This window comes from Anolis sagrei, chromosome 2 (genome assembly GCF_037176765.1).
Source record: "Anolis sagrei isolate rAnoSag1 chromosome 2, rAnoSag1.mat, whole genome shotgun sequence".
Taxonomy (NCBI): domain Eukaryota; kingdom Metazoa; phylum Chordata; class Lepidosauria; order Squamata; family Dactyloidae; genus Anolis; species Anolis sagrei.
The window spans coordinates 21605224-21632178 of record NC_090022.1 but is presented as its reverse complement, the minus strand read 5'-3'; the positions used below and the strand labels follow the sequence as shown (position 1 = coordinate 21632178).

The 26955-nt window shown below is 43.6% G+C and overlaps 1 protein-coding gene across 2 annotated transcripts in view; it reads right to left on the bottom strand.

The window, feature by feature from the left end:
- Window positions 1-9544: 9544 nt before the first annotated feature.
- FLOT1 (flotillin 1) overlaps window positions 9545-26955 on the bottom strand; it is a 38437-nt gene continuing 21026 nt past the window's right edge. Inside the window, exons 4-13 of one of the 2 annotated variants that reach the window (XM_060759397.2) lie at window positions 23791-23881; window positions 21036-21179; window positions 20411-20530; window positions 17827-17922; window positions 17087-17239; window positions 16615-16796; window positions 14465-14510; window positions 14227-14364; window positions 12880-13044; window positions 9545-12239 (exon numbers count right to left, since the gene is read on the bottom strand). In XM_060759397.2, the coding sequence (XP_060615380.1) occupies window positions 12204-12239; window positions 12880-13044; window positions 14227-14364; window positions 14465-14510; window positions 16615-16796; window positions 17087-17239; window positions 17827-17922; window positions 20411-20530; window positions 21036-21179; window positions 23791-23881 (1171 nt within the window). In that variant the 3' untranslated portion in view covers window positions 9545-12203. The remainder of the gene's footprint in view (window positions 12240-12879; window positions 13045-14226; window positions 14365-14464; window positions 14511-16614; window positions 16797-17086; window positions 17240-17826; window positions 17923-20410; window positions 20531-21035; window positions 21180-23790; window positions 23882-26955) is intronic. The other variant, XM_060759398.2, reaches the window with a different exon arrangement.

The window sequence follows — 26955 nt, the reverse complement described above, 5'->3', positions numbered from 1 at the left end:
GACGCTGACAGGCTCACCTTATGGTTGCAATAAGTCAGAAATAACTTGAAGGCACACAACAAGAGGAATATTGCCATTTTCTATCTCTTCATTCCAGACCGTATCGGTGCTCAGAGATGGCAGCAACTTTCTGCCTTCCAGTTATTTTTTGCTCTACTTTATAGAGTTGCCTCTTAAAAGATGTGCCAGCCTAAAGTAGAAAACAGTCAGATAGCAGTACAGAAAATTTGTCATAGAAGAAATGTGGAACAAGACAATAGTTCCTACATCAGCCCCAAATGGGTGCCGTTTTCAAAGACTTCACGTCCCCTTCCTCTTGTCTTGCCTATTTCTGTCTCTTGCTTGTTATCTCGGGGTTTTTTGGCCACTCATTTGTCTATTCCTCTAAAACACTTGCTTTTTCATGCTGCCCTTCCATCTGTCTGCGTTTCTCATTACATCTTTTTTATCACTCTTTTCCCCTTCACCTTTTTTAAAAAAACAACAACCCAGCTTTTTCATATTGAAAAGATGTCTTGTCAACAAATAAAATGGTTTTTATGTTTTCTGTTTGTGTTGAGTGTTGTCACTCTCCCACCGGAGAACCAAAGTAGATAGTTCTTCCATCAGCTGAGGCTTCTTATAACAATTGGTTTGTTATGGGAATTTATTATGGGTTAAAAGGAGCCCCGGTGGCACAGTGGGTTAAAGCGCTGAGCTGCTAAACTTGCTGGCCGAAAGGTTGCAGGTTCGAATCTGGGGAGTGGGTGAGCTCCTGCTGTCAGACCCAGCTTCTGCCAACCTAGTAGTTCAAAAACATGCAAATGTGAGTACATCAATAGGTACTGCACCAGCGGGAAGATAACCATGCTCCATGAAGTCATGCTGGCCACATGACTTTGGAAGTGTCTACGGACAATGCTGGCTCTTCAGCTTAGAAATGGAGATGAGCATGACCCCCGGAGTCAGACATGACTGGACTTAATGTCATGGGAAAACCTTGACCTTATTATGGGTTATGGTTTAACCCTTGTGCCGGCTGAACTGCTGACCTGAAGGTTGGTGGTTCAAATTCACAGACAGGGTGAACTCCTGTCTGTCAGCCCCAGCTTTTGATGCGGGGACATGAGAGAAGCCTCCCACAAGATGGTAATACTTCTGACACAATAAAAATATATATATGGATGAGGATTTAGAAGAATATGCAAAACAAATTGTATCCACAAAGAGAGCATAGAATCTTATAATACTATATTTAGATAACATACTAAGTCTTACGCAGTGTTGATTCTTATTACGTAAGAAACGGGACTGAAATAGGGCAGTTCCTACCATCAGGAAGAATGGTCAATTACTTTAGGTGGCAAATTTTGAGGGGTAACAACACTAAATATATATGCAAAGTGTTTTGTATAAAACAACCATAACAACAAAGGGAGCATACAAAAGTAATGGTAAATAAAGAGCAACACTCAGGAATTCCAGCCGGGAAACAATCAGGGTCAGCTAACACCTCCTAACAAACTGCCTCTGGGCAGGAAGCAGCCAGGCATTGAGGCTGCAAGGTCATTCAATGCTAATCAAGGTTGGCAATTGCAACATTCACACTTGCCTCAAACAGGCCGGCATCTTCAGAGGATCCCCTGAAAATGCCAGCCACAGATGCAGGCAAAAGGTCAGGAGAAAATGCTGCTAGAAAGCGGCCATACAGCCCAGAAACCACACAATGCCCCAGCAATTTCGGCCGTGAATCATAGAATCAAAGAGTTGGAAGAGACCTCAAGGGCCATCCAGTCCAACCCCCTGCCAAGAAGCAGGAATATTGCATTCAAATCACCCCTGACAGATGGCCATCCAGCCTCTGCTTAAAAGCTTCCAAAGAAGGAGCCTCCACCACACTACGGGGCAGTGAGTTCCACTGCTGAACAGGTCTCTCTTTCACACACATATATGGTGTGTGTATATCGGTGTGTGTGTATATATATATATGTTGTGTGTGTGTATATGTGTTTGTACACATACACTCCATATATACACATCCCATCTATATATGAATAAAAATGTAATGTTCATTTGTGGGGTTAACATAACTCAAAAACCACTGGATGAATTGACACCAAATTTGGACACAATACACCTCTCAGGCCAACGAGTGACCATCACTCATAAAAACCCTAAAAACAGAGCCCCCGTTAGCACAGTGGGTTAAACCCCTGTGCCGGCAGGACTGAAGACCAACAGGTCACAGGTTCGAATCTGGGGAGAGGCGGATGAGCTCCCTCTATCAGCTCCAGCTCCTCATGCAGGGACGTGAGAGAAGCCTCCCACAAGGATGATAAAAACATCAAAATCATCCGGGCATCCCCTGGGCAACATCCTTGCAGACAGCCAATTCTCTCACACCAGGAGTCAATTCATCCATAAAAACACTGAAAAACACAGCAGAAGAGACTTTAAAAGCCAAAAAACCCCAAAAATAAATTACAGCCCATGTGCAAAACCACATATATACACAAGCACAAATATATACACAGACTGGGCCACAGAAACGCGTGGCAGGGGATGGCTTGTGTGTGTGTGTGTGTGTGTGTGTGTGTGTGTGTATATATATATTGCGCTTTGTACATGCTCAGAGGCACTGAAGGGAGAAGAAAGAGAAGAAGAAATGTCCCAGTCCTGAAACATTTCTCCAATCCTTGTCTTCTACTCATTTGTCCCAACTGCTGTTCAGCAGTGGAACTCTCTGCCCCGTAGTGTGGTGGAGGCTCCTTCTTTGGAAGCTTTTAAGCAGAGGCTGGATGGCCATCTGTCAGGGGTGATTTGAATGCAATATTCCTGCTTCTTGGCAGGGGGTTGGACTGGATGGCCCTTGAGGTCTCTTCCAACTCTTTGATTCTATGATTCTATAACTAAAAGAGAAGGGGGAAAAGGCCTAGCCAATACATTGAAAGGGAGCAGTATGTGCTTGACCACGTTGCCTGGATACAAAGGGAGAAAATGGCCGCCAGAAAGGAGGCGGGGCTTTAAGTAGCTCCGCCCCCTTTCGACCGCCATTTTCTTCCCTTCAAAGGAAGGCTTCGTTGCCGTTCCAGCACAAAAGACTTGTGGGACTGTACCATGTCAGCCGAAGGGGGAGAGGGAAACAAGATTCTGCCCTTTCCTGCCGTACTATGAATTCTTTACGGACACACTCATGTATCAAGGAACCTCGTGGATAAAAAGTGTTTCGTGCACCTATTCGATCCGAGTTTTACTCCCTTTAGGGAGCTTTTAGGATATAAATGCAGTGACCCCCCCTTTATAGTCTGAAATGATACAGTCCCAGTCTGGTATAAAAGGGAGAGAGGCAGTACAGGAGATGCAGAATAAATATAGTTTGATAGTGTTGTGGCTGTAGTGGTGATGCTCTTTATTAGTGGGCAGGAAAAGAGATTTAAAGATGGGCTCAAAGCCAACCTTAAAATCCCTGGCATAGACACTGAGAACTGGGAAGCCCTGGCCCTTGAGCACTCCAGCTGGAGGTCAGCTGTGACCAGCAGTGCTGCAGAATTTGAAGAGGCATGAATGGAGGGTGAAAGAGAGAAACGTGCCAAGAGGAAGGCACGTCTAGCCAACCCTGACCGAGACCGTCTTCCACCTGGAAACCAATGTGCTCACTGTGGGAGAAGATGCAGGTCAAGAATAGGGCTCCACAGCCACCTATGGATCCACAAGACTACAGATCATGGAAGATTATCCCCGTCCAATGAGGGATCGCCTAAGAAGAAGAATAAGAAGATATCGGAAAAGGCTCAAGGCCTCGTGAAACTATATCTCCCAGGAATCATGGCAATTAAAGTGTTGTCAAACCACATTCATTCTTCATGGCCCTTCGTATCCAAAGATTTCTTCATCCATGGATTTGACTTGGCCATGATGGGCCATGCCTTAGTTACATCCAGAATGGACTACTGTAATGCACTCTACGTGGGGCTGCATTTGAAGACGGTTTGGAAACTGCAGCTAGTGCAAAGGTCGGCTGCCAGATTACTAACTGGAGCTAGTTGCAGGAAACATACCAGGCCCATGCTGAAGCAGCCCAAAGTTTACAGGCCAAATTCATGGTGCAGGTTGTGAGGGTTGGTAAATGTAAATAAACAGAAGCTTTACCACAGTATTTCAACCAAGATTTACCCTGCAGTATCATAAAATGTCACTCAGACTTGTGCAGCGAGTAACAGCATCTTTAATTCAGTTCAAAAACAGGGCAATATATACAGTCCTTTTGAATTCACAGAGAATATAGGGAATAAAACAGTCTTTTTAAATAGTCTTTAAAACATGCCGTATGCCTTAAAATGATCAGGCTTCAAGATAGTTGGCAGCCAGCACTCTCTTCACTGTCCAAAAAGAAAGTGACAGAACCATTGGTCTCAGCAGCAAGCCAGAGAGAGCAGCCAATCAGAACTCTGTCTTCTTGCATGCTCAGCCAATCAGCTGGCCATACGTCTTTCCAGTTAACCCATTACATCATGGTGTTGTAGAGATGTGTTTATTATAAAGTGTTATTTATAATGTGTTTAAAACTGTATTTGTGGTTTACATTTGTTGCCATGGCCTAGCTGTGAGGGATAGGTTGCCATGGTGACAAGACAAGGCAGCAGAGGAGGTGGGCGGAGCTAAAGGAGTAAAAGGTTTGAAAGTGGCAGTTAAGCTCCAGTCCGGTGGAGGAGACCCGGAAAAGAGCAGAGCCAGTTAAGGGCTCTGGGAAATAGCAGAGTCAAGAAAGGACTCTGGGAAAAGTAGTTCTGTCCGGTGATTGAGACCCGGGGAAGAGGAGAGCCAGTTAGGGCTCTGTTGTGAAGCTGTGAGAATTCAGTAGTTCCTAGAATTTGTGAATATTTCTTCAGCAAGAGAGCTGAAGGTGTTACCTTGTTAGATTGCTTAGGTTAAAAGAATCTAACAGAGGGGGTTTTCAGGATTGCCAGTAAGGAAAGACTGGTGATCAGTGGTTTGTTCCAAGTATAGGGCAAACAGTGTGGACATTCACAATAGGGAACTCTGAAGTAGTATAAGCACTTCACTAAAGAAGAAGTTTGTAGAATTGTATCATCAGAAACATGTATCTCAAACCAGCCATTTTGTAACATCAAGCCTTGTGCCAAGTTCAAATTCTCAAAACTGCAACAATTACGTTCTGTTCACAATAAATCTTGTTCTCTTTGTATTTCAAACCTGCCTCCTCCATTGTTTTTATGCTTGGTGCATTCCACACTACCAAAGTCACCTCACAACACAACTAAAGATAAACAGAGACCTAAACCAGCGTCTCTAAACATATTGGTGGCAGCTTAATTGATATAGAAAAGAAGGTTCCTCACAGAATATTGGTGGCATTAAAGAAGATTAATACTTCCTCACATAATTTTGGTGGCATCTAGTGAGATTAGCGCTGCTTCTTTACATTTTTGTTGACAAGCGGTGGGATTAACGCCTCTTTACAGTGTCCTTTTTCAAATCCTCACACAGGTAACCTATAAAGCCCTATACGCTTCAGGTCCAACCTATCTTCGAGACCGCATCTCTTTCTACGAACTGGCACGGGCTCTGAGATTCACAGGGGAGGCCCTCCTCTCGGTCCCACCACTGTCTCAAGCGTGGTTGGTGGGGACAAGAAAGAGGGCCTTCTATGTGGTGGCCCCCCTGGTCTGGAATACCCTCCCAAAAGAGATTAGATCATCCCCCACCTTTTAATACTTCCATTCCAACATAAAAACATGAATGTTCAGACAAGCCTTTGACCTTGAGTAGGCTGAATGAGCCCATATGAAGCTGACACTTGGCACCTTGTGAATTGACAGCAGTTAGTTTGATCTGTTGTTTTAAAATTGTATTATTCTGATTTTATGCTACATGTGTTGACGGGGGTTGTTGCTATAATGTTATGTGACTTGTTTTATACTTTTGTACCGTTTTTACCTGTTGTATGTGTGCCCTGGAGTGCGTTTTAAGTTGCCCTGAGTCCCTTTGGGGAGATGGTGGTGGGATATAAATAAAGTGTATTATTATTAAAGTGTATTATTAATACCTCTTTGAAGGCAACCATATGGGTGTTTACAATGTTCCCCAAAGCTCATAGAGTTGGAAGAGGTCACAAGGGCCACATCCAACTTCCATGTAGGTTTTCCCCTGACATTAAGTCCAGTTGTGTCTGACTCTGGGGGTTGGTGCTCATCTCCATTTCCAAGCCAAAGATGCCTTCAAGGTCACGTGGCTGGCATGACTGCATGGAGCACTGTTACCTTCCCAACGGAGTGATACCTATTGATCTTCTCACATTTGCATGCTTTTGAACTGCTAGATTGGTAGAAGCAGGAGCTCATGCCACTCCATGGATTTGAATCTGCAACCTGCTGGTCAGCAAGTTCAGCAGCTCAGCATTTTAACCCACTGCGCCACAAAGGGCTCAAACTTCCATGTAGGAACACCCAATCCAAGCACTCCTGACAGATGGCTAGCCAGCTTCTGTTTAAAAACCTCCAGAGATTGAGACTTTACCATACTCCGAGACAGTATGTCCATTGCAAAACTCCTTTTACCATCAAGAACTATCCCTTTCTGCACTTTGAGTCCATTCCTCCATGTCTTAGGCCCCTTCTTCACTGCCATATAAAATCCAGATTATATATGCTTTGAACTGAATTATATGGCAGTGTAGACTCGTACAATCCAGTTCAAAGCAGATAATGTGGATTATCTGCATTGGTAATTTGGATTATATGGCAGTGTAGAAGGGGCCTTAGCCTCCAAAGCAGCAGAAAACAAGCTCGCCCCTTCCTCAATGTGACATCTTTTCAAATATTTAAACATGGCTATCATGTCCTTTCTCGGCCTTCTTTTCTCCAAGCTAAACATACCTAGCTCCCTATGAAGAAGCTGTGATTTGAGTTGGCATCAGAACAATATTGTTGTTATTGTCCTCATTATCATCATTTGTTTATGTCCTGCCATGACAATATATGGTGCTTTGCAAGTAAAAGTGCAACGAAACAGGGCCAGAGTAGGAAGCGGAGAGCTTTGGTGACTCAGAGCCTTGGAGGCCCCAGGGAAGAATCCCTCCTTTGTTTACTGGTGTCCAAGGCCACATCTGTCACGTCCCTCCCATTTGGGGCTGCTGTGAAATTGGTCTCTCCGTCCAGCTGGCGGCTAAATCGCTGAGCTGGGCTTGCAACAGCCACAAGCCCAGCCGCACGGCTCCAGATGGACGGACACATCATGCACCCCTCTGCATGCAGAGAGAGGGAGGCCCTGGTGAGGAAAACACAAGCGCAACCCCGTCATTCAAGATGAAACGTGGCGGCGGCTGCTGAACTCCACAGCTGCTGTTACTATTGGACAATCTGGAGAAACAATTGGCAAGAGCAGCTATAAAAACACAACTCCATTGTGCAGATGCATATATTTTTGTTGACTAAGCAACAAAATGACACTCTTGTGCCATTCTAAGGGAGCCAGAGTTCAGTGAAGGCAATGCTAAACAGTGGCAAATGTCCACATTAATAGCACTGAGTAACAAAAATTGAAAATGTTTCTGTTCCTAGTTTGAGTCTTCTTTCTTGTTTAATTGTGCAGACCTTACTTTGGAAGTACCTTAGTTGTTCTACTCCAGAAACTTCATTTTTGTGGCTGCCACAAACTATGTCGAATTGGTTAAGACTCGATGAGATATTCATTGAAAAACTATTGCAAAATGTGCTGCAGGTAAAAGATAAAGGTTTCCCCTTGACATTAAGTCTAGTTGTGTCCGATTCTGGGTTTCTAAGCTGAAGAGCCGGCACTCTATTGCTCTTCCAATGCATTGGCTTTACCTTCTAGTTCCCTTTTTATGTTTCATGGTTTAAGGTTGCCTATAACGCATTCTGAGAATAGTCATCTTTTGGAAATTTCCCAATCACAGGATGGAATGAGCATTGCCACCTCTCAGCTCCTGATTTCCATATGTTTGCTGCAGCGCTGGAACCAATTGCATTGGCAAAAAGTATAGTCAGACATTTTTTATGCACATGGAAACAAGCAGAAACATTTTGAAAGACAAGGATACAATTTGACCAAAACAAACAGGAGGAAGGAGAAAACTCTTGGGAATGCCGCCTTCCTCTGGACATGAGATGTAGAAGACAGTGAATGTGGCTGTCTATTGGGAGAGTTTAGACCAGCTCCCCCCCCCCCCCCCCCCAAACTAATGCTCACAGGCTGCATGTAGACCTCCAAGGTAATTTACTCTAAATCTTAGAAACAGGGACCATGGTGGCGTTGCAGGTTAAACAGCTAAGCTGCAGAACTTGTTGACTGAAAGGTCACAGGTTCAAATCCACAGGACAGGGTGAGCTCCTGCTGTTAGCCCCAACTTCTGCCAACCTAGCAGTTCGAAAACATATAAATGTGAGTAGATCAATAGGTGTCACTTTGGCGGGAAGGTAACTGTGCTCCATGTAGTCATGCCAGCCACATGATCTAGGAGGCATCTACGGATAACGCCAGTTCTTCGGTTTAGAAATGGTGATGAGCACGCCCCCCAGAGTCAGACTCAACTAGACTTAGTGTCAAGGGGAAACTTTTACCTTAAGTCTGCAATGCTTTTTCACCGCTTAGAGTCACCGAACAGCTGAGAAAAGCGGTATATAAAGTAAATAAAATAAATAAATTTTAAGGCACACAACAATCCTAATTAACTTCACTATCGCATCAGCCTAAAGCAGGCCCACACTTCCCACTGAAATACTGATAAGTCTATGTTGGTTAAAATTGCTCTTCATTTTAAATATTGTATTTTCATTCTTTTTGCATTACAAATAAGATATGTGCAGTGTACATAGGAATGTGTTCATGGTTTTTTTTTCAAACGATAAGTCTGCTTCCCTGCCTCCTACCAATGAACCAACAATCTGAATTTCACCAATAATATATGGAAATTAGGATCACAGGAATATATTCTGAGCTGTTCACCAATCTCTTTCATCCATAACAAAGCTTTTCTGGACCACAAAGGGACCTTGTTGTATATTTGAGACCACAGGTGCATTTATGCTATATAATCAATGCAGTTTGACACCACATTACCCACCATGACTCAATACCACATGGGGTTTATAGTTTGACAAAGCACCAGCAAACCTTTGGCAGAGAAGGCTAAAATCCCTGTAAAACTTTGGTTAACGTTGAGCTATGGCAGTGAAAGTAGTGTCAAACTACATTAATTCTACAATGTAGCTACACCCTGAGAGCAAAATGTTAGTAATGTAACTTCTTGCAGACTTCCACATCATCTTGACCATGCACTTCACTCCAGGCATCTGATGAAAAAGAGCTATGTCTATGAAGGCATACACCACGAACTTCTTTCTCTCTGCTGGTCTCAAAGGTGCATTGTGCATCGATCCAGACTCACATGGCTGTGTTTTTGAAGGCTTTCCTGGACAGAGCTAAGATTCTAAGAATGGAGACACATGCAGTTATTCACCAAGGATCTGTCTCACACATCTTCACTCTTTCTTTCACTCACTGACACACATATACAACAGCCACAGGCAGTAATCTGAGGTTTTTATTATAGACCAAATATCTCAGTAGCATTCAGGGCAGAGTATGTCTTGCTTGGTAAGAGTCAGACAAGGCACTGGGCTGAGGCTCCACTACACAGCAAGCAAAGCAAGAGCTGGGATTTCACCACCATGGTTAAACAGAGATGGCATTTAAGCCCCCGCTACACCGAGACCACGTCGTCTTCACCGGAGGAACTCAGCAGCAGCTGCAGGTCACAGTTTGGGACAGAGATATGAGCAGCACTGTGAGATCTGGCCATGCACACCTCGGACTGGGAAAGATAGGTATGGCTCACAACAGCAGTCCTAAACAAAATGGATCGCAACCATAGCAAAGCAGCAGCAAAGAGGTGTTAAGACTTTCATGTCCCATGACTGAGTAGAGGAAGGATCATGAACAGATCTTGGGAAAGTTACTTTTGAGAACGAGAATGCCCAATATCATCCAGGGAATCTGGGACCTATAGTTTTCAAATAGCGCTCTTCCCAGGCAACGGCTGATTGTCGCTGCTTGGGGAAACCATGCCTCAGGATCAATTTTATTGTGTCAATACATGGAAATGAATTACAAAATTCACAGCAATAGTTTGAGGCTACAGTGGAGTGATTTCCCTGTATTCTTTTTACTGCCACAGCAAAAGGCTAGGCCAGGCCAGGGCAAACTTCAGCCCTTCAGGTATTTTGGACTTCAACTCCCAACAATTCCTAATAGCCGGTAAGATGGCTGGGATTTCTGGGGGTTGAAGTCCAATATGCCTGCAGGGCTGAAGCTTGCCCATCCTTGCGCTAGGTTAAAGTAATTTCCTACAGAAGTAATAGATAATGAATGCGCAACTCTCAGGTTTCCCATTGCCTATGCCATGGTATATCCACATTACAGTTATAGTGCTTTAGTAACACTTTTAACTGCCACAGATCCATCCTACTGAATCCTGAGATTTGTAGTTTAGGCAGGAACATCTAGAACTCTCAGCCAAAAGCACTAATCCTGTAGTTCATGGGAGATCCCTAGAAAAGTGTAAACATTATCAATTCCAGGATTCTGCAAGCAGGAGCCACAACAGTTAAACTAGCAATCAAAATGATGACTGGTATAATTATTATTTACTTTATTTATACCCCACCTTTCTCCCTGTGGAGACTTAAGATGGCTATGGAACCACCCACAGCACAGGTTTGAAAAAATAAAAATGTGTTGAGTGATTCCATTGTTAATGTTAATGCCTAGAAGTCCGTACATCTATCTCTGCACCTCTTTGAGCCACAATCCATAACTGTTCTAGATGGCAAAATGGATAATAAGGCACCGCCAGATATGTATTTTTAAAAGAGAGGATAGATATGCAATCTCTGCACTGTACCACCGTGAGAGCCCCCTTCACCCAGCTTTCTGGAGGGTGCCTTTGGTAAACTCAGTAAACTCAGGCTTCCTATGTAAAAACATATATTAGAAAATGAGAGTAAGGAAAGCCACTCCTTCTGGCTAAGATCAAGTGCACGTGTGTGTGGAGACAGTAGGGAAAAAGAAATAAAGCTTTTCTAAGTGGACAAAGTGTAGCAGAGTGTAGCAACTATGGCACAAAAGTGAGAATTGGAGGACTTGGCAGAGGACTATGTACATAAAAAATAGACTGCATCAGCTACCCGGTGCAAAGAAAGGCTATATGAGATTTTCTGAACAGTGGTCATATGTTGTCAAAGACTTTCATGGACGGAATCACTGGGTTGCTGTGAGTTTTTCGGGCTGTATGGCACGTTCCAGAAGCATTCTCTCCTGACGTTTCACCCACATCTATGGCAGGCATCCTCAGAGGTTGTGGGTGAATGAAGGTGGCCAATTGCAACATTCACACTTGCCACCAACAGACAAGAGTTCTTTCTCCCATCCTGGACATTCCACAGATATATAAACCTCACTTTCCTAGTTTCCAACAGACCTCACAATCTCTGAGGATGCCTGCCATAGATGCAGGCGAAACGTCAGGAGAGAATGCTTCTGGGACATGGCCATACAGCCCAGAAAACTCACAGAAACTCAGTGGTCTGCAAGCATATCTTTCTGAAGTATCTTCACAGAGAGACAGCAACTTTCCTTAAGGAAAATGCTAAATCAGTCTAACATAATCTCAAACATTTATAAGCTGCTCATTGCAAAGCATCAAGCAGCAACTAACTTCCGATAGGGAAGAAAGTGCTCAGATTTCAAAGTCATCCACTGAACAACTTTCTCGTCTTCCCAGCAATTCCGAAAGCAGATCCAATCATAATTTGTTGAAGAAAAATCCAAGAGGGATGAACATGGTGGCTGAGAGAACCCAGGAAACATATAGTGGTTATGAGTCACAATGGGTTTGCCAGAGACGGGAGCAACAAAACCATGTGTTACAAATGACGGTGGATACCAGCATTTTCTAAGGTTCACTTTGGGTTGTAACTGGGACACAACAGCTGCACAACAGACCTCAGCAGTTTTGAATAACGTTGGCCAACATGCAACAGTTCAGTCCAGAAAGGTTTGGCAATTACAGGAGGGTTCTGGGTGGAGAAGAAGGCTATATATGGAGATACACAGCTAAGGATAATGGGAGTTCATGCTTAGGAAGATCTCTCTCCCTCCAACCGCACCCCTCAAATCTTCTGCCTTTAGTTCATTCTTCCTGGCTTCTTCTGGTTCATCTGCTGGAGAGACAAAAGAAGAAAAAAGCAAAGTCATCTGTAGCAAGCAGGCAGACAGAATGAGCACACCATTATATATATAGTCGTGTCAGGAGTGACTTGAGAAACTGCAAGTCGCTTCTGGTGTGAGAGAATTGGTCGTCTGCAAGGACGTTACCCAGGGGATGCCCGGATGTTTTGATGTGTTACCATCCTTGTGGGAGAACAGACAACTCCGTATCTTGTTGCCTCAAGTATAGAGGAAGAATTGTTTGATAGTGCGGACGCGGCTGCATGTTTTTGGTCAAAAGATACTTAGCCGCTTGTGCTCCTTCTATTTTATCAGTTTTATACTAATTTATGCTATGCTTTGGATATTAAATAAATAAATAAATTGGGGAAAGGATCTTTGGGGAGAGGAATGCTCCCTCGCCTGCTGGAAAGCTGTATTCAGGAGCTCTTGGTCTTTGCTTGCTTCTCAATCTCCTTTTCCCTCCCACACACATAGTTGTGTCTTAAACACTAATGGCATCCCTGCTCTCCCCTCATTCCTCACCACAATGGCACAGCAAAGCTCCTGCATGTTGCTGGATGACCATTTGCTGAAAGCTAGGACTACATATGTCTTTTACCCACCCAATTGTGGCACTTCTGCCAGTAGTACCTGAGAGATGCTAATGCCAGTCAGTTTCTCCACTGTGTCCGGCAACCTGTTCATGATTTCCAGGACTTCCCCAGTCATCTTGGCCGCCCCGACGTCTCCAGCCCCACTTGACACCATCGTGATCTTGTTCACCGAGGCCATGGGTTTGGTGATTTGTTCAGCCATCTACACACAGAAGGAAAATGGATATGAATACACTTAGGGACTGCTACACACTTTGCAAAAATCAGTGTTGGTTTTCCCCAGGAGCTAAAAACTTAGCTGAAGTTGTACACATATATTTATAGTGTGACTGTCTTATTCACAGATTTGATACCCCTGTTTTTATTAACTCCGTGCTCCAAATAATATATCTCCCTACCCCCAAAGTGTTTGTAAACCCTCTGTAGGTCCTCTAATGTAATTCTGTGGTATGCTTCCAGCCCAAGTATAGTCAAAATAAAAGGTGGGTTCAGATATTGGTGGGTTCAGATATCAGGGCTGGCTTTAGCACAGTAGGTTAATTGCCAGCTGCAGTAAATCTTACCAACTGAAAGGCTGACAGTTTGAAGCCTTAGCCCCTTTTACTCTCAGTGTGATAAAAACCTCAAAAATTACATATGAGCCTGGTTTTTTTTGTTGGTCATGTCAGGAGCGACTTGAGAAACTGCAAGTTGCTTCTGGTGTGAGAGAATTGGCTGTCTGCAAGGACGTTGCCCAGAGGACGCCTGGATGAATTGATGTTTTTATCATCCTTGTGGGAGGCTTCTCTCATGTCCCCGCATGAGGAGCTGGAACTGATAGAGGGAGCTCATCCACCTCTCCCCGGATTCGAACCTGCGACCTGTCGGTCTTCAGTCCTGCCGGCACAGGGGTTTAAACCCACTGCACCACCGGGAGCTGTTGCTTTAAGTAGAAACAAAAATATAGTTCTATTCACTGTAAATCAAAAACACAAAGCAAATCAGAAGAATTGTTCTCACCAATATACAACAAACAATATCTCCGGTGAATCTTCTTCTTTACACAATAATATGCAAACATATAGCAAAATAATACAGTCTCTCTACTTAGTTATCAGTAGAATGTCCTTATCTTGCCATAAACAACCAGTTTCTCTGGCACTCCAAACTGCTTCAGTCTTCAGCTTCAGGATGCTGCATAACCACTCCCAGCAACAGCCAAAGGTTTTTTCAGCTCAAAATGAGCCATTAAGCTAAGCCAAAATGCCAACTTAGTGCCTTGTTATATGCAGGAGCTGATAACACACCCAATTAACTTGTGGCAGCTGTAACATAAAAGGTTCTGATCCTCTCTGGTACTTAGAAAAAGCCAGTTGTAAACCCCTAGTAGCAACAAAGTGCTCACCTCTGGAAGCCTCTCCAGAAGCATGTCAACCATGGCCACCTCTTGGTACTGCTTGAAGGCATCTGCTTTCTTCATCATCTGCTCAGCATCAGCCCGGGCCTTGGCTTCAATAGCGAAAGCCTCCGCTTCACCCTTCACCTAAAGGCAAGAGGATTGAAGATGGAATTGGTCAGTGAGTGCAATTTGGTCCACCCATATTTCCCCTTAAATTGGTTCCAAAATATAGGTCCACACTCACCCTGACCGCCTCAGCTTCTGCCTCCGCCTGCATGATAAGCTGTGTCCTGACAGGGAACGAAAGAAGGAAGAATGGTTACTCTTACGCTCTTAACAGTTTTCCAAAAGCTGAGTTTTCAACTCTTTTCCCAACTTTTTTGTCTCTCAAAATAGAGGGGCAGGGAGGACGAGACACTGGAAAAAGGCTGAAGCAAACTTAGTATCAAATACTGGACATTACACAGGACAGATCAAGTATCCCTTATGCAAAATACTTGGAACTAGAAGTGTTTTGACAGTAACCAGAACTGTCAATTACTTGGCACTTTATATCTACATCCTATGTGCATTCAGCTGGGCTGCTATATTGATTAGATGGAGCTTTTAACTGATTCTGTTTTAATAGAGGTTGCTTTTCCCCCAATTCATATACCTGGTTTATGTAATATTATTGTTTTCATCTTGTTGTATTTTATTCTATGTATTGTATATTTTATGCATGGCATTTTGTGTGCTATTTGGTAAACCGCCCTGAGTCCCTATGAGACATGGTGATGGGGTAAAAATAAAGTATTATTATTATTATTATTATTATTATTATTATTATTATTATTATGGATTTTGAAGGACATAGGAATGCTTGTATTTGCTAATGAGATTGGACGCTCTACCTGTACAACTCCCGTATACGCAGAACCAGTATCCACTCGACTTCCTTTTTCAGCTTAGTTGTTTCTCCTTTTGGTGTTCAAATTGGTTTATACAGCTTATAAACAAGATATAAATATATTAATGTTATTATGTAATTGGATGCTATGTATTTATGTATTCCGAATGCATCTACCCTTATGAACCACTGCGGAGATTAAGATCTTCTGGGGAGGCCCTGCTCTCCGTCTCACCACCATCACAGGTGCGTTTGGCAAGGACAAGAGACAGGGCCTTCCCGGTAATTGCCCCTCGGCTATGGAACTCCCTTCCTAATCAGATTAGGTCAGCCCCCTCCCTCTTGTCCTTTAGAAGGATGATAAAAACGTGGCTGTGGGACCGAGCCTTTGGGACTGTGCAATGAGACAGCGATAGGAACCCTTAGTATGCCAACCAAATTCGATATGGTTGTTGAGACAGTTTTAACTAGTGGATTTTAACTAGTGATTTTAATGTTTTTGTATATGTATGGTCTAATATGTTTCCGCATTGAAAGTTTGCCGTTTATATGTTGTGGCCCTGAGTCTCCTTCGGGGTGAGAAGGGCAAAATATAAATGCTTTAAATAAATAAATATTTAGCTGTTGTCCTTTTCAGATTTCAGTTTTATATAGGCCTTCCTTCCTGAACTTCTTTTAAATAATATTTACAGGTCAAAATGCATTGGCCTTGTCTCTCTTTTTTTCATGGACAATAGTGGTGTGAGAGAATTGGCCGTCTGCAAAGATGTTGCCTAGGGGATGCCCAGATGTTTGATGTTTTACCATCCTTGTGGAGGCATCTATCATGTCTCCCCATGGGGAATTGGAGCTGACAGAGGGAGCTCATCCACGCTCTCCCCGGATTCAAACCACTGACCTCTCGATCAGCAGCTGAGGGGCAATTGCTGGCACTGCACAGGCAGGATTGATGACCAACAGACTGGAGGTTTGAATCCAGGGAGAGTGCGGATGAGCTCCCTCTGTCAGCTCCAGCACCTCATGCGGGGACATGAGAGAAGCCTCCAACGAGAATAGTAAAACATCAAAACATCTGGGCGTCCCCTGAGCAACGTCCTTGCACATGGCCAATTCTCTCACACCAGAAATGACTTGCAGTTTCTCAAGTTGCTCCTGACACGAAAAAAAAAAATGGACAAGACTTTCCTCTGACATGCTAGTATCACTACTAGAGTTTCCAGAAGGAAAGCTGGAAAGGACTCTTGTACTTTTAATGACTATTACAAGCAACACCTATGGTTAGTCCCCTTTCTACCCCACCACTAAAAATACAAGAATCCCCTCTGGATTTCACTCTGGAAATCTCAATAGTTTCTGCTTCATAGAAATGCCCAGTGATTCACTTTCCCACTTTCAGTCTGAAGTGGCGTAGCCTGGCCTTGAACCTCTTCTAGCATTTCTATTCTCAAAGTAGCCTTGACACAGAAAAGGACGAGGACACACCACAGGAAAGGGCCTGCTCCTACCTTTCAGCCTCGGCCAGTTTCTCCAGCCGGTAGCGTTCGGCTTCCGCGGGCTTCTTGACCTTGGCCTCCAGCTCGCGCTCCTTCCGAATCATCTCCTGCTCCTGTATCTGAATCTGTTGGGTTCGTTCCACCACCAGTACCTGCATCTTCTGCTCCTCAATCATCTGCTTTGTCTTGGCTACCTGGAGCATGTAAAAGGCACAGTGAGGCAGTCAGTGTCCATATCCAGTGAAGCACAAATGGTCCAACTGTCAAAACAGCCAGTGGTGGTAATTCCGGACATTTTTGATATCCCAGCTACCACTGCCCTGGCTTCGGAGGGAAAGAAGAAGAGGTAGCTCCATCATGTCTAGGCTAAGAAGCAAATGGAAGGCCCTCCTTCCATCTTCCCTGTTCTCAGAGGGAGAAAAATAAGGAACACATCTATCCAATCCATGCTTCCCTCCCACCCCAATAATGATGGTTGCCTCACCTGTAGCTGATAGGCCAGGTCCGACTCTGCTTTCCGCGTGTTCACCTCAATGTCATACATAGCCTTCTTCAGCTCAAAGTCCCGCTGGGCTTTGGCCATTTCAATATCATTCAAGAACTGAGCGGACAATTTCTCCTGCTTGGCATTGGCTTCCTACAGGCAAAAAGGAACGAGAATTCAGCAGCACATCGCAAGCCATTTTGTAGCCTGGAGTGGAACAGCATAATAATAATAATTATTATTATTTAATAATAATAATAATAATAATAATAATAATTTTATTTTTATACTCCGCCAACCATCTCCTCTAGGGCACTTGGGGCGGCTTACAAGGGACAAGCCCAAAATTACAAGTTTATTTGTTGTGTCAGAGCAACCAGTCAATTATATTACATTTCTAACAGAACAAAGCAAACAAACAGACAGACAAAATACAAAATTTGTGATTTGGTAGTTGATTTGGTAATTTGTGATTTGGTAACTACCAAAATTACAAGTGAAACACACCGATTAAAAACATCTGATAAAATAAAAAACACACACAATTGTAAACAATATCAAAACAATATGGCTGAGAAAAAGAACATAGCTCAGGTACATTATGCAACTTTGTCAGGAAAAACAAATCCTACAAGTGTATTTCTGATGCAACATTGTACTCAATTCCTTTGCCACGTCTATGAGGTACAAAATAAGTATCCATCATTGTCACCATAATCAACTATGTGGCTAAAACGTACCTTAATGCCAGCATCCCTCTTGGCTTCGGCTTCCCCGATCCTGGCATCCTTCTGAACCTGTGCTGTTCGGGCTTTCCCCAGAGAGTGCAGATAGTCCTGTAGTTGTCAAGAGAAGATTATGTTGGGGAGGTAGACAATTGTGGCTCTAAAGTAAACATCCCAACAACTCAGCACTGAGAACTGGATGGCCTCCTGCAAGGATCTTCCTCCAGAGGCAAACCAAGAATGGGCTACTTGGAAATCCCTGAACAGACTCAGAAGTGGAGTGGGCAGATCTAAAGTCAACCTGGCAAATGGCATACCTAAAAGAATCCTGCTGCTAAATGTGGGAGAAATAAGGTTGAACACTGTGAAAGTCACCCACTACATGGCTACCAGCCTCCTCCCAGTAGACTCAAATCAAGGAAAAGCTTTATGACAACTACCACTCCTCTTGGCATCCCCCCAGTAACAGAAAGGGTATCCCTCTGGGCAGTTAAACCAGGAAATCCCAACTGGATGATCCCTTGTGAGGGTCTTCCTCCAGGGGCAAACCAAGAATGGGCATCTTGGAAGTCCCTGAACAGACTCAGAAGTGGAGTGGGCAGATCAAAACACAATCTGGCAAAATGGCACTACCACACCTTGTGTGACTGTGGAGCAGAACAGACAACTCTGCATCTTTATGCTTGTCCACTATGCCCTGCCTCATGTACAGAGGAAGAATTGTTGGAGGCTACAGACAATGCCGTTGCTGTTGCCCGTTTTTGGTCAAAAGATATTTAGCTGCCTATTTTTATCAGTTTTATACTAATTTATGCAATGCTTTTGATACGAAATGATAATAAGTACTGAGAAAAGCAATTTTTTGCAGACAAAGGCCGAGAAGTCATCAATGAAAATGAAGACTATAGCCAAAAATATGAAAAAAAGCTAAGACTTGGAAGGACAAGGTACGAGAGTAAGATCCCCAACTGTAATGATGTACTGGTGATATATCTATGTACAGTAGATATATTTCCAAAGGTGAAAAGCTCCACGTGGATGGATTAGCTGGTGTAAGGCAGTGGCAAGGAACCAGCTCTATGTACAGATGTGAAAGCGAGACAACAGAGAAAGCTGATAATAAACAGAATCAACTAATTCAAAATGTGGGACTAGAAGGGAGACTGATGGAGATTATGGACACTATAAAGACAAATAAACGGGTCCTAGAGCAAATTGGGACTGTGGCGCAGCTGTCTGAGTGTCAGCTGCATTAAGATCACTTCTGACCAAAAGGTCATGAGTTCGAAGCCAGCCCAGGTAGGAGTGAGCTTCTGACCAATTGTGGAGCTTGTTGTCGACCTTTGCAATCTGAAAGACAGTTGCATCTGTCAAGTAGGAAAATTAGGTACCACCTATGAGGCCATAAAAAAGACTCCAGCAAAGCACTCCAGCAAAAGCATGCGGGGAATGCAGAAGTACTTCATCAGTGTCCCAGATGGAGGATGAAAGCGACAGCTCCCCTGGCGGCCAGAAAAATTAAATTGCCTCTGACGTCTGTCTGTATCTGTTGTGTGTCTTTGGCATTGAATGTTTGCCATATATATATTGTAATCCGCCCTGAGTCCCCTGCGGGGTGAGAAGGGTGGAATATAAATACTGTAAATAATTCAAACCTGGATGCCAGAATGACCATATTTCAGACATATACAAGAACAAAACTTACTGGGGGAAAAAAGACACATAATTATGACATCCTGCAACTTGGAAAACAAAGTTGGTGACGTATCACAGGATTGGGACAAACTGATTGGGCACTGAAATATCTTGAGAGGATTCCCTCTGGATATTTCCAAAGGTGAAAAGCTCCACGTGGACGGATTAGTTGGTGTAAGGCAGTGGCAAGGAACCAGCCCTACAAGCTTTGAAGCAATCAGCAAGGGCAAATGAAGGAAAGCTTTAAACCTGCAGATTAGGAACTTGCAGTCTGATTAATTGGAGAGGTTGGCAAGAAGTCAAGGATCTCAACAATTAGTAGAGACGCATGTTCTCCTCTCCTCCCAAATGTGGCAGTCTTACTTACTGTATATACTCGAGTATAAGCCTAGTTTTTCAGCCCCCTTTTTAGGCTGAAAAAGCTCCCCTCGGCTTATACTTGAGTCAAGGTTATTTATTATTTTACTCTGTTATTAGTATTATTTTTATTATATTTATGTTATTACTCTATTATTATTTTCATTACATTTATTATTTACTCTATTATTATTGATTGCATTACAAAACCCCAGGAGGGAGCAAGCTTGTTTTCTGCTTCCCTGGAGACTAGGACGCGGAGCAATGGCTTCAAACTACAAAAAAGGAGTTTCCATCTGAATATGAGGAAGAACTTCCTGACTGTGAGAGCTGTTCAGCAGTGGAACTCTCTGCCCTGGAGTGTGGTGGAAGCTCCTTCTTTGGAAGCTTTTAAACAGAGGCTGGATGGTCATCTGTCAGGGGTGCTTTGAATGAAATATTCCTGCTTCTTGGCAGAATGGGGTTGGACTGGATGGCGCATGAGGTCTCTTCCAACTCTATGATTCTGTGATCTGACGCATTATCCAATCGTTTCCCTTGTTCCTACCTGGTCATCATGGATGTCCTTGAGAGTGTAGCTGACTACACTGATCCCCATATTGACCAGATCAGAAGAAGCGACTTTGAAAACTTGCTCAGAAAACTTCTGCCGGTCCTTGTATATTTCCTGTTGGGCGAAGAAAGACACCCGAGGGCACCAGGAAGAAAGGTGTAAATCTCTGCAGAAACATTTCCATTATTATCACATTATGTCATGTATGATTTTGCACAATTTCGACACAGTTTTCCTCCTGTTTGGAACTTTTTTTGCAAAGAGTTTTTTTTAGTATAAAAAAGCTATTGCATAAAATGCAATGTTTATATGACAAGTAAAAGTACAAAATATTATACTTCTGTAGAATTCAATCTGCAAGCAAAAATACAATCTGCAAGCAATCTAACAGCTGTTAGGAATTGTGGGCGTTAAAGTCCAAAACACCCGGAGGGCCAAAGTGTGTCCATACCTGCTATAAACCCAGGAATCCTTAGGATGTTTCCTATTTGCACATGACATTATTACACCATTAAATGTGCAATGTCAAATGCTACGGCATGGCTGAAACCCAACCTTCTCCAGCAGGAGGCAGTAAAGATTTGCACATCCACAAAAACATACACACAGCCCTGCTCACCTCCACAGTCATATGAGCCATGATGGCTCTCTGATGTCCTTCAAGCGTTTCCAGGGAGATATGGGCAATTTCAGGCTCTGATTTGCCCAGGAACATCTGGCAAGCAGCTGCCAGCATCTCCTTGTTCTGGCCCTGGATCTTGACCTTTGCAAAGGGGCAGGGGGAAGAGAGAAAGAAATGAATAAAAGACCAGAAGTCTCCAAGTGGTCGAAGAAGCCTATTTCACATTTGATGGAAGCATCAGCTTGCAAATGTTTATTTATTGAAACATTTATGTGCAGCCCTATATCCAAAGATCTCTGTGCAATGGAAGACACCACAAGCTGATTTCCAACTGCAGAAGCTGTTTATTGTGGGCCAAAGCAATAGGGACAAAATGCATGGAGTATAAAAGGATCTGGAGTGCGCCCAAATGGGTTGCAACTCTTTTGTCACTTTGACAGAGAATTAAAGACACATTCTCATTGGTCTACAGCAGGGGCCCACAAACTTTTTAAACAGAGGGCCAGGTCACAGTCCCTCAGACCGTTGGAGGGCCGGATTATAATTTGGAAAAAAAATGAATTCCTATGTACACTGCACATATTTTATTTGTACTGCAAAATAACTTAAAAACAATATAATAATTAAAATGAAGAACAATTTTACCAAATATAAACTTATTAGTATTTCAATGGAAAGTGTGGGGCTGGTTTTGGCTGATGAGATAGGATTGTTGTTGTTGTTGTTGTTGTTGTTGTTGTTGTTGCTGTGTGCTTTCAAGTCGTTTCAGACTTAGGTTGACCCTGAGCGAGGGCTGGGTAAATGACCTTGGAGGACTACATCAGGCCCCTGGGCCTTAGTTTGAGGACCCCTGGTCTACAGCAATCAATTATCTCATTGGTCTAAGCTGGGGCTGTACAGATTTTCATTGGCACTCTATAATTCTAACAGGCCCAGTCTTCTGTGTGCCCAGGGGGAAGTCTCTCATTTGGTATCAGCCATGGATTGAGGTGCTGGGTTTTAGCCTGCCATTTTTGGACTCTCGCTTGGTGAGGTATTTCTGCGAGTATCTCTGTGGATGTTAGAAAACTATTTTTTGATTTAAGGCGTTGGGTGCTGGCTGATATCCGAACAGGAGATGGGCCAGAGATGTCTGGGCAACTTGGAAGTCACTGAACAGACTGTGCTCAGGCACCACGAGATGCAGAACCAATCTTAAGAAATGGGGCTACAAAGTGGAATCCACAACATGCAAGTGCTGAGAAGAGCAAACCATAGACCACCTACTACAATGCAACCTGAGCCCTGCCACATGCACAATGGAGGACCTTCTTATAGTAACACCAGAGCCACTCCAAATGGCCAGCTACTAGTCAAAGGATATTTAATAAAATGCCAAGTTTTTAAACTTTGTGTTTTCTCACATTTTTGCTCCTGACACGATAAATAAATAAATTCCAACAGGCAGGAAGGCACACGTGGGATCTTAACAATGGCACAACTTTAGTCTATTGTTTTCCGGCCATGAACACTCAGTTGGAAAGTACCTATAGGTCGGTACTTCAAGTGATGCAACTAGACCTCAATGCTCTTTTCTCCCCCTAAAGCCAAGGGAGTGGCAGCTGGAAGAGGGAGGGAGGGAAGACTTCTGGATCTAGGCATGATGGAGCAATGTGATGCCTGTTTCTTCTTCTCTTCCTTGGAGGACAGGGCAGGAGTCGTTGCAGTGTCTTTCCCCTGGTGATGTGGTATACACCAGGCATGGGCAAACTTTGGCCCTCCAGGTGTTTTGGACTTCAACTTCCACAATTCCTCACAGCCGATAGGCTGTGAGTAATTGTGGAAGTTGAATTCCAAAACACATGGAGGACTGAAGTTTGCCCATGCCTGATATAGACACTGTTCTAAGGTGCAAACCCATGCTTCACTACCTGTTACATTAGAGCAAATACAATTCAACTAGAATCAGTAAACATTGTAATATTGCACTTGTAAACATTGAGGGGAGTGAGGAGGACAGAGCTGTGACAAACGAGAAAAAGAGGGGAGGAAATAAAACTGAGCATGGGGGCAGGAGAAAAGAAAGCATAGGTGGTGTCATCCAGGGAAGTAGGGAAATATAGTGGCCCTGGTAGCGCAGTGGGTTAAACCCTTGTGCCTGCAGGACTGAAGACCAACAGGCCGCAGGATCAAATCTGGGGAGAGCATGGATGAGCTCTCTCTATCAGCTCCAGCTACTCATGCTGGGACATGACATAAGCCCCCCACAAAGATTTTTTTTTGTCGTGTCAGAAGCAAGTCGCTTCTAGTGTGAGAGAATTGGCCGTCTGCAAGGACGTTGCCCAGGGGATGCCTGGATGATTTGATGTTTTTATCATCCTTGTGGGAGGCTTCTCTCATGTCCCCGCATGAGGAGCTGGAGCTGATAGAGGGAGCTCATCCGCCTCTCCCCGGATTCAAACCTGCGACCTGTCGGTCTTCAGTCCTGCCGGCACAGGGGTTTAACCCACTGTGCCATCGAGGGCTCACTCACAAAGATGTTAAAACATCACAACATTCGGGCATCCCCTGGGCAACGTCCTTGCAGACGGCCAATTCTCTCACACCAGAAGTGACTTGCAGTTTCTCAAGTTGCTCCTGACATGCCAAAAATAGTCCCTATAATACAGAGAACAGAAGTTTCTGGATTAATTTACAGACCAATAGAAGAGAGACAGTTTGATGTTCTCCCATCCTTGAATTAATTCTCACTGTACTACTAGGAAAGTGTTACCTGGGCAATGCCAGTGACTGAGATGGGGACTCCATGCCGCGTGTACACTTTCTCGCTCTTCACATTCAGGGTCAGAGTATTCAGTGAGATCCTGAGGAAAGTGGAAAGAGACAGGAAAGATTTAATGAAAGGCACACATACAGAGTCAGTTTAATTCTTACTTCTAGCTGAATTGACTGTATGCAATGGGTTGTTGTAGGTTTTTCGGGCTGTATGGCCATGTTCTAGATGCATTCTCTCCTGACGTTCCACCTGCATCTATGGCAGGCATCCTCAGAGGTTTCCAACAGATCTCACAGCCTCTGAGGATGCCTGCCATAGATGCAGGCGAAACGTCAGGAGAGAATGCTTCGAGAACATGGCTATACAGCCCAAAAAACCTACAACAACCCAGTGATTCCGGCCATGAAAGCCTTCGACAATACATTGACTGTATGCAAATTACTTTTATGCTTCAAATGCAGTTTGCAGCAATTGACTAAACTGTCTGTGACAGTTTAAAAGCATATGAGAAATCAGACACAGGGGATTAATCGGGGGTTGTCCGTGCCAAATTGAGACTGGTGGAGGGAATGTCCTTAGATGATATGCCCTTCAGATGCTATTTTGGGGTCTTATTTATTCTCCTGGCAGCTCCTTGGTCTTAATGGTGTTATTTGTTTAGATCTCCTCTCCAACAAACTCTGGGGACTTCTAGAAATATGTATCGGTTTTGCGAGATCATGTGGCTTTGGAATTGGACACAGTAACTCCATTCAGTTACTTATCATCAGTGGCTTTCGGGCACTGAATTAATGTCAAATGAATTTAGGCACGTACTGAAAAAATAATTACACTATGTAACAATTTTTTAAAAATGTTCTGGTCCTGGTTTGACGGTGTTATTTCCTGTTTAGTTGTGTGGCAATTACTTTGAAAATACTTGTTCTATTCCGGAAACCTCATTTTTGTGGTTGCCACAAACTATATTGAATGGGTTGAGACTCTATGAGATTTATTCAATGAAAAACTATAGCAAAATGTGCTGCAGAATGTTCCTCCCTGTGCATATTAATAAACTTTTCCCATATTATTATGATGGACCTATGGGGCAACTGGGCTTATTGACAAAAGACCATCCTCATAAATGCACAGAAGAGTAACTTATTAGCAGCGTCACCTAACACGAGTAGCCGAAAGTGATAAAAAGAACACCTCAGCAAGTGAGAGTCCAAAAGTGGCAGGCTCAAACCCAGAACCTCAACCAATGGCTGATACCAAATGAGAGACGCCCTCCTGGGCAAACAGAAGACTGGGCAACTTGGAAGGCGCTGAACAGTCTGCGCTCTGGCACCACGAGATGCAGAGCCAACCTTAAGAAAAGGGGTCACAAAGTGGAATCCACGACATGCGAGTGTGAAGAAGAGCAAACCACTGACCACCTGCTGCAATGGTCAAAAGACATTTAATCAATTATCAAACTTGCAAATTTTGTATTTTGTTTGTTTGTTTGTTTTGTTCTGTTAGAAATGTAATACAATTGACTGGTTGCCCTGACACGACAAATAAAAAAATCAGTAAAATTTAACAATAAATTAATAGGTTGTTGTAGGTTTTTTCGGGCTGTATGGCCATGGTCTAGACGAGGCATTCTCTCTTGATGTTTCGCCTGCATCTATGGCAAGCATCCTCAAAGGATGCTTGCCATAGATGCAGGCAAAACGTCAGGAGAGAATGCCTCTAGACCATGGCCATACAGCCCGAAAAAACTTACAACAACCCAGTGATTCCGGCCATGAAAGCCTTTGACAATAAATTAATAGATTAACGTGCCAGTAAAACCAAGCCAAGCAGGGAGAATCCATATCGTAAAATCCAAATTTCCTTTTCCTATTGCCGCTGGCCTCTAATCGAACGCCTGGCCCCAGAGCCAGATCTTCAGTTGTCTTCTGAAGGACAGGAGGGATATCCTAAGGATAACCTGATATCCTTAGGGAGAGAGTTCCACCGATGGGGGGCCACTGCCGAGAAGGCCCTGTCTCTCGTCCCCACCAACTGTGTTTGCGAGAGTGGTGGGATCAAGAGCAGGGCCTCTCCTGATGATCATAAGCTTTGTGATGGTGGGCAATTAACACTGAGATGTACTAAGCTACAGGTACACCTGCTTATATTGAACTGCAGCTTTTGCTGATTCGTTGCATCTATTTAACCCTTTCAGTGCTTGACTCACATTTTTGTAATTAAAAATACCTAGTTAATATTTAATATTTCTGACAAGAACCAATTAGGAAGTGACATTTTCAAAACAGGAACAAAAATCATGTTGCATAGTGTTGTCAGAAAGGGAAGAGAGGTAAACTATTTTAGAGGCAGTGTGGTACAGCAGCTAGTTTTTGATTAGGGGCTCATCTACATGAGCCATATGTGACAAGGCAGATCCAGAGCGGGGTATTCCAGATCAGCCCTGGGGGAGTTGAGGGCTGACCTAAAGCTGGCTCAACAGCTGGCAGCTGTATACGGTGCCAAACTCATTTTCCTGGCAGCAGGAAGGAGTCTGCATGGTCCAGCAGTGCCAAACTCATTTTGGCAATGCTGGACAGCCATCCTTATCATCCCCACTATTTCCTCAGCTTAGCAGTAACCACTGGGCATGAAACTGCTGGTGATCATGTTGTGTTTTCTGGTGGTCTTTGGAGACCCTTCTGACACTCCTTGCGACCACCCCCCCCCCCCCCAGGTTGAAAAATGCTGCCTTAAGGCCATCCAGTCCAACTCCCTTCACCAGGGCAAGAAAACATAAACAAAGCCCTCCTGACAAAGAGGCATCCAGCCTTAGATATAGATAGATATATATGATTCACAAACACACACAGAGATATATGTATATGACAGATATAGTATCATAGATTTGAAAGGGACTCCTACAGAAGGACAATTATATGTTGCATATTCCAGAGTAGGCAAACCAGACAACCTCTACATCAATACTGACAAAGAAACAACAAGAAATACTGTTTACCCACAAGCATAAAGAAATTACATATATTTGAAACCAACACTTTCTCATTACTTTATTTTCCAGATCACCAGACCGGGCCACAGCAATACATGGCAAGGGATGGCTAGTACTTTAAATAAAAAAGCTGTTTTATAATAAATCTAATACGTTGATATTCCCCGTAGTCA